The sequence below is a fragment of the Aspergillus flavus genome, chromosome 2 (genome assembly GCF_009017415.1).
Source record: "Aspergillus flavus chromosome 2, complete sequence".
Taxonomy (NCBI): Eukaryota; Fungi; Ascomycota; class Eurotiomycetes; order Eurotiales; family Aspergillaceae; genus Aspergillus; species Aspergillus flavus.
The window spans coordinates 5,242,315-5,251,330 of record NC_092409.1 but is presented as its reverse complement, the minus strand read 5'-3'; the positions used below and the strand labels follow the sequence as shown (position 1 = coordinate 5,251,330).

General features: G+C 48.7%; 3 protein-coding genes across 3 annotated transcripts; 2 read left to right on the top strand and 1 right to left on the bottom strand.

The window, feature by feature from the left end:
* Window positions 1-10: 10 nt before the first annotated feature.
* F9C07_2278168 (40S ribosomal protein eS6) lies at window positions 11-1,267 on the bottom strand (the record flags this gene model as incomplete). Its single annotated transcript, XM_041290242.2, has 6 exons — window positions 1,060-1,267; window positions 873-945; window positions 724-744; window positions 559-657; window positions 171-489; window positions 11-107 (listed from the first exon to the last, which is right to left on the bottom strand). The coding sequence occupies exons 1-6, from the start codon at window positions 1,162-1,164 to the stop codon at window positions 11-13; spliced, it is 714 nt and encodes a 237-aa protein (XP_041143504.1). The 5' UTR covers window positions 1,165-1,267.
* A 1,360-nt stretch (window positions 1,268-2,627) lies between these two features.
* Window positions 2,628-4,081, top strand: F9C07_1334781 (uncharacterized protein). The gene is made up of 3 exons (XM_041290256.2): window positions 2,628-2,971; window positions 3,039-3,778; window positions 3,842-4,081. The coding sequence occupies exons 1-3, from the start codon at window positions 2,729-2,731 to the stop codon at window positions 3,924-3,926; spliced, it is 1,068 nt and encodes a 355-aa protein (XP_041143503.1). The 5' UTR covers window positions 2,628-2,728; the 3' UTR covers window positions 3,927-4,081.
* A 749-nt stretch (window positions 4,082-4,830) lies between these two features.
* On the top strand, window positions 4,831-8,860 carry F9C07_2278167 (uncharacterized protein). Its single transcript, XM_041290255.2, has 3 exons — window positions 4,831-6,671; window positions 6,746-6,891; window positions 6,948-8,860. The coding sequence occupies exons 1-3, from the start codon at window positions 6,230-6,232 to the stop codon at window positions 8,439-8,441; spliced, it is 2,082 nt and encodes a 693-aa protein (XP_041143502.1). The 5' UTR covers window positions 4,831-6,229; the 3' UTR covers window positions 8,442-8,860.
* The last annotated feature ends 156 nt before the right edge of the window (window positions 8,861-9,016 follow it).

Below are 9,016 nucleotides of genomic sequence, written 5' to 3'. Positions count from 1 at the left end.
GAAGATGCATTTACTTCCTCATAGAAGAGGCCCTCCGCTTGCGGAGCTCATCACGCTTGGCCTTCTCCTCGTGGACACGGTTGGCAAGGAGCTTAGCGTAGTCGTTACTGTTTCGTAGCAATTAGTAAACTCGAATATGGATGTGAACGTGTAAAGACAAGGGAGCTTACGCAGCCTCGCGAGCAGCCTCAGAGCGGCGGCGCTTGATGGCGATCCTGTGACGCTTGCGCTGGAGACGCTGGGGGGTAACCAGACGCTGGATCTTGGGGGCCTTGGTGTACTCGGGCTTGCCCTCCTTGGTGACGGTACGGCGGATGACGAACTTGCGGACGTCGTCCTTCTTGTCGAGACCGAAGAAACGGCGGATCTTGGTGGCACGCTTGGGGCCGAGTCTCTTGGGGACGACAGTGTCGGTGAGACCGGGCAGCTCACCCTCACCCTGCTTGACGATGCTCAGGGCCAGGACGGCGAGATCGAAACCGGTGATGGCTGTGGGGAGTCGTCAACAAACGAACTATGCGCACAGGAGTAATAGGATTTCTGATTTTCAAAACATACCACCACGGACAGACTTGCGCTTACGCTCACCGGTGCGGCGGGGGCGGTAGCAGCTGTGGCCATCGGCGAGGAGGAGACGGGTACGGGTGGGAAGGAGAACTGCAGAGATTCGATAAGTTTTCCTGCTGGTGATTGCTGAGCGTTTGATATCGGTCGGTTACATACCACCCTGCTTCATGGGGAAACCTGGTGAAAAGTGAATGTCAGCATTTTGGCTCAATTCTTGTCCCGCAATCCCTATGCCTTCGTTTCCCATTCCAAACAAATCCCACAATCAAGGATTGTCTTTATTGGAAAAAAAATTCCAGCCGTACCTTGCTTGTCGTTACCACCGGTGATCTTGAAAAGGTAACCCTTGAACTCATCACCGAGGGAGTCGCCGACAACCTATACAACAAAAATATTCCCCAATCAGTCTTCTTGCTTCCAAATTTTTCGCGTGTTGAATGTTCAAATTGCAGATCGAAGGGGCGTTCAAAATAGGGAGATGGGGTTGCTGACTTCGGTTCCCATGCGCTTCTCCATGAAGGGACGGAGCTTGCGCTCATCGTCAACCTCGATGATCTTCTGCGACCCATTGGCCGGGTAAGAGATGTTGAGCTTCATCTTGACGGAGCTGCGCGGTCAAGACGGAGGGCGCGGGTATTGTCGACAGGTCGAGGAGGTTAGGTCGTCGGAGATTCAGTACTTGGGATTTTTGGCCGCTGTGGTGTAGCGAGATTTCCCTCTGTGGGCGGCTGACTAACAGCCACCATCCCCGTTCGGGGTTAGTGCCGCTAAATAGGGCTTCTTATGTCAGCCGCTTTCCCTTTTGGGAATTTCCAGACTGTAAGGATGCCCATTCGAGATGATCATCAAACTTCTTACCCCTCTCCTATTCATTTACATACGTGTGTAGGGACACTGGGATACAAGTTAATAGGTACATCCCCTGGTGTACATTCATCTCATGGTATTCTGTGCCCCAACAGCTGCTGTACCTTTGCGGAATCGGCTATAACGAGGCTTCATCTAACGATAAGTACTACGCTCTATCTTAGCTAGTATCTCTCATTTGATCTCACTATTCGAGGGATTCAATCCTCTATATGGTCCATGAATGTTAGCAAAGGAAACGTCTTAGTAAGACACACATCAGTAACACTATTGAAGCACTGACCCAATCCCCCCTTGGGGATATACAGATCAAAGTGGCGCTTATACCACAATCACATTTAAAATCCGCCGCAGCTTCTTTTAACCAACCCACCTACTAGCATCCACTGAACGGAGAATTCCCCGTCTGCAACTGTACGTCCATATCGAGTACACTAACCCGAACTGGTAATTATGCACAAAGTATCCATTGAAAGAGTTATGCTATTAGTCATCAATCCATTATGCAGAAGAAAAAGTAAAGAAGGAAGAGATTTCGACCGTCTGGCGTCAAGACCGTTTTAGTCAGAGAGGTGGACACCTTACGCAATGACCCGCGCACGCGACTGGTTGACCGATCCGGAGTCGCCGCGCGGACAACAGCCTTATTATGGGGAATGGCATACTGTGAACGCCTTAGGCCAAGTCGACAACGTTCTTCCCAAGGCGTTATTCTTAGTATTATCTGTGTCAATGCGGTAGTTCCTCTCCTTTCCATAATTACTGACATCTTAATTGCCTTTCATTCTTTCCCCTCACACACTAGTATTCTCCTTTCTTTAACTTCATCCCGTCATCTCCTTGCGTTTGTTCCCTTCCTTCCATTGTCCTTGGTCAAAGACCTTTTTTTTTTTCCCTTCTCATATCCCCCACCTAGTTTGCCAGCCCTCATCACTACGCTAGTTTCACTGGAAAGTCCCGGTTTCTGCACGGTACCCTCAAAGATACGATTCTTGTTCCTCAACCCTCCCCTCTGTCTCAGGGGGAAGGCCTCGTTTGATCCGTACCCGGCGCTTCCGATTGACATAGACACTCTTAATTTTTTTTTCTGAGAATTTTTAGTCATTTCCAGCAGCAAGTGTCTCAGAGAAGAATATTCACAGCCACTTGACGTCGACATCCACGATTTGTTGGATGGGACTGGTAGGATACGGCGAAATAGACTGCCGACCGCCGACATCTACACACGGACAGGCTTCGGACGCCTTTGTCACACGTTCCATTCCTTTGTACTAGCTCTTTGTCTCAACCCGCGATGCGCCTCTTCAATAAGTTTCACACTGTATGCGCCTTGGCCGTAGCCAGTATCCTGCTATCGGCCTGGTTTCTCGCCTCCCAGAATTACTATAGACGAGTGGTGCCGACCAATGGTGAAGACTCCAGTTTCAATGTCGCTACCTCCTTTGATCGGAGGTTAGTCGTATTCGGTGATTCATGGAGCGATAACAATGCGGGCGAGCTTCAAGGGTCTGTCTGGACGGAGTGGCTTTGTTCGAAGGTAGGCAAACCCAAAAACAAAGGCCGCCTCAGGACCCAAATGGACCATGAGCTCATTCACGTTTTAGTTTCAATGCCATCATGAGAATATGGCGCAGACAGCCAAGTCACTTAGAGGAAAGTATATTGGCTCAGTCGTAGACAATAACGAGTTACCAGATTCCTTGCTCAACTTACACAAGTCACCACTGGCCGACTTCAAGGCTCAGGTCAGTCAGTGGACCGCCGCCGAGGCACGTGCTGTGCAAGAAGACCTAGCGGGCAACAAGGAAGCGATCAGCCACCGCCAGAACCACACCATTATTGTCGTTTCCTTTGGTGTTTGGGATGTGTGGAACATGTTGGATAAGGACTACGACACTGCAACGCAATCAGTAGACCGCAGCATTGGTGTCATCATCGATCAGCTCAATGTGCTGTCTCAGAGTTTGGGCACGAATGAGCTCAAAGTCATCCTGACATTGACACCAGATGTCACCTTCCTTCCAGCGTTCAGGCCCACCAGAAGCCATATCGGTCGGCACAAAGAGGCGGTCCAAATTACGGAATATTGGAACCGTCGACTTCGTGAGGCTGCGGAAAAATGGGACCTGGGCACAATCTATCTGTTCGATACGAACGCTTTTCTAGCCGACCTGATCCGTGATTGGCAACTATATGCTGCCGGCATTGAAGAACCCAATGGGCTGGGAAAGAACCAGGAACCTGGGTGGGAAAATGTCGACGACGCATGCGTCGAAAATGAACAGCAACTAGTGATGACATCAGAAGTGAAAAAATGTGACAACCCAGAGAAGTTCTTATTCTGGTAAGATCAAGACATGTTACCAATGGTTCCCAGTGACTCGAGCCAGACTAACCGTATCTTCAGGAACGAGATGCATCTGGGTCCCTCGGCCCACCGACTCATGGGTACGGAAATATTTCACGGGATCGAAGAAATGTGGCTCAGATAAAGGTGGATCTCTAAGAATGAAAGAAAGAAAGCAAAAAAAGAAAAAAAAAATTAGCATAAATAATGTTTTTTTCTCCTCTACACCACCACAGACGGATGGGACACGCGCAATCTAGACGTAATTCGTTGTTCGGGAGGAGGTGTGTTTCTGTAGACAACAAGGCCACCGCTGGTTTCCGACACACAACAAACGCTTGCTGCAGAGGAACACAGCCAGGATGACCTCAGCTGACGAGCTCACAAAGAAGCCCTTCTGTTCAGCTTTTTTGACCTTGGCTATGTCTCCCCGAAGCCTGGCTGTGCACCAATCATGACTCTCGAGCTGTCTCATTTTGTTTCATTCTTAACGAAATTGGTCTGCCGAATCTTGACGATGAAAAATCTCAGACCCAGGAACCAAGATCTTGCGAGGTGGTATGTCCCATTCAAACCTGGTGGAGTAAAGAGGGAAGTCTCCATCGGCCTTGACTGTAACGCGATTGTGGAGCGACGATCACGGAATGGGAGATCGACCCAATACCTTGGGAGGCCTGCAAGTTTGTAACCTTCGTGACATAAGGCTTCCCCAGCTGGCTGGAGGGAGCACCTTGACGCCGATCGTTTTTCTTTGACCCAGGAGGGAAAAGAAGTTCTTTGTGAGAGGGACTGGGGCTTGTAAGAGGGTGATTTGTGTTTTCTTTGGTTCTTGTTCTTTGAAGTTACCTTTTTATTTTCCTTCTATTTCCGTTTATTTTCATTTATTTCCTTTTCATTTCTTAAATTTTGACATTTTTTTTTTCATTTGCTTGTTTCTTTGTTCTCTGCACCCCCCAAGCAAAGGTTGCTTGCTACCTGACTACTAGTCGGTCCCAGTTAAACAGGAGCTGACTGGGACTAGTGCTCTACCTTAACTCAATCGGTCGTAGTTCTGGCTAGTTTGTTCCCGTACCTTACCCTCGCTCGGTCAAGTAACCGTGACTTGGATGCTTCCATGGTTGGTTCGCTTGCTTTTAATCAGGCAAGTGTCATTTTTGCAGGTGGGCCAATCACGGAGGGTGATGATTGGCTCGGAATCCCTGCTGGACGCATGCGGGCGTCGGGGACAGACAAAGGACGGCTGGAAAATCAAACATCGAAACAATACCTCCCCTGTTCGAAGCTCGCAGTAGCGACCAGAGTGGAGGCAATGATGGAGAGGGGTGCATTTTCTCAACTTGTCCTCTGCTCTGGACTGGTCCAAACCCGGCTGAGTCACCGGTTATCCAATTGGTGAAAGTGCAGTACCTTTGAGCAACTTGGCTCGCTTCTACTCCCTTTTCTTTTTGGTTTGGCCCTCCCCGTAAAACCCTCTTGATCCACTCCTGCTAGTAACTAATCCTTAGTATGTAGCACGGACGTTGTATCATTACCTCGTCTTCCATTGTAGAGTACCATGGGAATGGATGTCTATGAGACCTTCACCTTGTTAGTGGCATACTCCGAGTTTCATAACCAAGGAATCAAAGGAATGATGGCCTACTAATCCATCCTACCTGGGTAGGACTATCGTTACAGTTCTATCTATGGAGGTTCCATTCATCTATGGCATTCTGCTATCCTGGTGGGGAGAGGGGCTTTAAGGAATCCGAGGGTTATTTGTGTCATCCTCTCAACAGAGAGACAAAGAAAAAGGAAATAGAGAGAGAAAAATAAAAAAGCAAAGAAAAAGAAAAAGAAAAGGAAAAGGAAAGAAAAAAGCGTGGTTTGTGGTTTAGGACAGGAGGTACTATACCTTCAAGGAGGGCGGCAAACCAAGCCGAGTGGTCCCAAAGATAGATTTATAACAAAGCACTTCAAAAAGCCAAATCCCTGGCTTTATCTTGTCCTCCTTCCCACCTGGTTGGTTCAAGTTTCTGTGTCCATTCTTGTCAAAGGGGGAAGAAAAAAAAGAAAAGAAAAGAAAAGAAAATAACACACCTCTCTCACAGAGTGTGAGAGAAAAGAAGCAAAAGTTCAAGAAAAATAAAAATAAAAGATAAAACAAAATAACGAAACGAAGGATTCAAGATAGACAAGAGGAGAGAAAAAAAGAAAAAAAAAAAAAAAAGAAAACGAAATCAAAAGGAGATTAAAATTCCCCTGCACGAGGGATCCGCCTTCTATTATAACCTTATATCTTGTTTCTTTCTTTCGTTCTCGTTTCTTTTTCCTTCCCTGTCCCCGGGGCGTGTTCTCTATAACCACCCATACCTACTCTTTCATCTAATGAGGTCCTCGTCTTTCACCCCCAGCACCACGTTCTCGATTCCCATCAGAGAGGTCTTTCGCTCCCTCCTCCTCTTTTAAATGTCTTTCGATCGAGTTCTCCCCAAGCCCGCTGCTCTGCACTATGACTCCCCTCAAGTTACTCTTTCCAGGCCGACCAGTAACCTCCTCGAGCACAAGATCATGAATGATAACGTCTCTAAGGTGTCCATACTGGACCGCCATATGGATGGAGTTCCGGTGGGGAGTTCATGTCGATATGCAGCCGATGGATTGCCTCAAGTCCATCTCTCTTCCTTGAACCGGGCCAAAATTGCTCTGAACAAGATAGCTTCCAATGCTCCCATCGAGCCGCCAAAGCCCGCGGCTCCTTTGCCAGCAAAGAGCATCCCGTTCCGAGAACGGTCCTCTGTATCAGAACGCTCCTCATCCTCAAGTCCTGTGAAGTCAGCTGCTTCGAGGGAGTCCGTGACCCAATTTTGTCTGTGTCAACCGGACCCTAAAATCCCAAGACCTCGCAATGGTACGCTTATATTCCTCCTCTTTCACAGTATTTGTCCCGAGACATGACTCCCAGAACTAATAACCTTGTCCCAGCTTTCATCCTGTATCGTCAGCACTATCAAGCGGCGGTGGTCGCGCAGAATCCCGGTCTTGCTAATCCCGACATATCAAAAATTATCGGCGAGCAATGGAGACGGCTTCCCCAGGAGACGAAGGATGAATGGAAAGCTTTGGCAGAGGTAAGCAAAAGACGGCCCTGGTGATGGAGCTCTTCATCATACTAAGCCCATCGTAGGAAGAGAAGGCTCGGCATCAGCAGCAGTACCCCGAGTATCGGTACCAGCCTCGGCGTTATGGCAGGGACGGTAACCCCCGGGGTTCAAGCTCTGGCATCAGCCATAACCCTCCAGGCTCTACTGTTTGTAGTCGGTGTGGGGGGCGTGTGATGAATCCACCAGTATCACCCGAGACCCCTTTCAATCCGAATGGCTCTTCCAATGGGAATGGAGCCTCATTACAGCACGAAGCGATCACAGGACGCAGTTATCCGTGCCGATCTAAAGACTCAGACCGACCCTCGAACCCTATCAAGATGGGGAGCAATGGAGAGTCTCTCCCGCCACGGCAACGCCAATGGGAAGAGACTGTGAATGGGTCTCCAGACTCCAAGCGTCGCCGAATCAGCACACAGTTACCCAGCAAACCAAATATTCACCGAGATAGAAGCCCGGATGGCTCATACCCAATATCACCATACACAGCTCGCCCAGAGGCACCAAGCTCCCGCGGGTCATTCCACATGTTGCAACCTCCACGACCGTACCGAAGTGTTCAAGAGTACCCCCAGCCTGACCCCAGTCTGAAGCTCCCGCCGCTACAAACAACTGCACCTGTGTCCAGCTCTGCGACGCCAGCGACTCAATATGTTCAGGAAAGCTCCAGTTTGGAGGCTACAGTGATGACTATCCCATTCCTTAATAAGATCAAGGTACTCGCTAAAATCTCACCTCCCCTCCTCCCGTCTTTCCGTGATGGAGCCTCACGGAGACGGGGAGCCGTGGTGTCAGTTGACGGCCAAGAACCTATCGCTGTGAAGTCAGTGGTTGACTTTCTTAACAATACATTGGAAAAGGAAGGAAAATACCACACCCACATTTTTGAAGGACCCGATATCCGTCTGCGGGAAGGTTACTCTGAATCTGGTCAGATGGGCGATGCTACGGTTGATTATTTAAACACCATCTCAGCCTGGCACCGCATTTCAGATGAAATCGTGAGCTTCGTCAAATCCTTGTATGGGTCTTTGGAACCGAAGTCCGTGGATGAAGACAACTCAACACCAGGAGCGTCGCCCAAAGGCTCTATCCCTAAAGGAGCCGAAATTCATATCAGTTCACCGGCACAATCGAGTGAGAATGGATCTGTATCATACTCATCGTCTTCCGGTTCAGCGCCCTGTCCGGTACCTGTGGCCCTGGTTCCTAGGTACCAGCTTACCACAGCCGACGCCTTCGCTTGCTCCGTACCTATCGGAGACTCTTATGCACCACTGGATCATTGGCAGTGGATGGCGTCTCTCTGGCGTGCCTGTGTAGGCCCAGATATCACAGTCTATGTTCGCGAATGTGAGAAAGATGAATTAGATCGATATGGGGGGAACCCCGTTGAAGTTCGCTTGCATGATGCGCGAACTATAGTAGTGCGGAGAGCAGCTGGTTCTCCGAGGGAACTAGAAGAGAAGACTTTGAAACGCGTGGGGTTTGAAATCGAGGACTACCTCACCCAATGACTCTTACTGATCTTCTCTCTGTCTAGATCTTGGTTTCCTCCTTTTTCTTTTATCTCTATATATTTCTTTCCTTCGTTTAGTTCTTTCCTTGCAGCTGCGAAACTGTACGTGGTGAGGCTTTTTTCGGTTACATATTTCTCATACAGCAGTGGAGTATACTGGAAGCCGCGCGTCTCAGTGTCATTCTAACAATGCTGTTAATTTGCTTCGAACTATGAGAATGGCGTACATACATGTTTGGGGTTCACGGTTGGACAAATTTCCATTTTCCGTTATCCATATTGTTTGTTAAACCAGCAGCTGCTACTAGGAGTGGACACGCCTTCAATATAAAATACTATAGCAATAGCCCTTTTAATAATAATAGAATGAACTTTCACCTCCAATACTCCTTTCACAACTTAGTACGTACCATCGAGTAGTACCAGCCTACCAGGCCCATCGGGCACCTGGGCAGGCTACTATTATAGCCCTAAGTGGTAAGCTCAAGGCGGTCAAATATCTTAGCCAATCAGAAGCGTTGGACTCCAGGAACCGGTAGCCACCTTATCCATCGCTCCCCTGTTTTCTATCAT

What these genes read in the sequence shown, in the direction of transcription:
- F9C07_1334781 (XM_041290256.2), top strand. Translation starts at nt 2,729, where the DNA reads ATGCGCCTCTTCAATAAGTTTCACACTGTATGCGCCTTGGCCGTAGCC. An exon ending in CGGAGTGGCTTTGTTCGAAG is followed by an intron (nt 2,972 to 3,038) that starts GTAGGCAAACCC and finishes TTCACGTTTTAG; the next exon opens with TTTCAATGCCATCATGAGAA. An exon ending in CCAGAGAAGTTCTTATTCTG is followed by an intron (nt 3,779 to 3,841) that starts GTAAGATCAAGA and finishes CCGTATCTTCAG; the next exon opens with GAACGAGATGCATCTGGGTC.
- F9C07_2278167 (XM_041290255.2), top strand. Translation starts at nt 6,230, where the DNA reads ATGTCTTTCGATCGAGTTCTCCCCAAGCCCGCTGCTCTGCACTATGAC. An exon ending in AATCCCAAGACCTCGCAATG is followed by an intron (nt 6,672 to 6,745) that starts GTACGCTTATAT and finishes ACCTTGTCCCAG; the next exon opens with CTTTCATCCTGTATCGTCAG. An exon ending in AATGGAAAGCTTTGGCAGAG is followed by an intron (nt 6,892 to 6,947) that starts GTAAGCAAAAGA and finishes AGCCCATCGTAG; the next exon opens with GAAGAGAAGGCTCGGCATCA.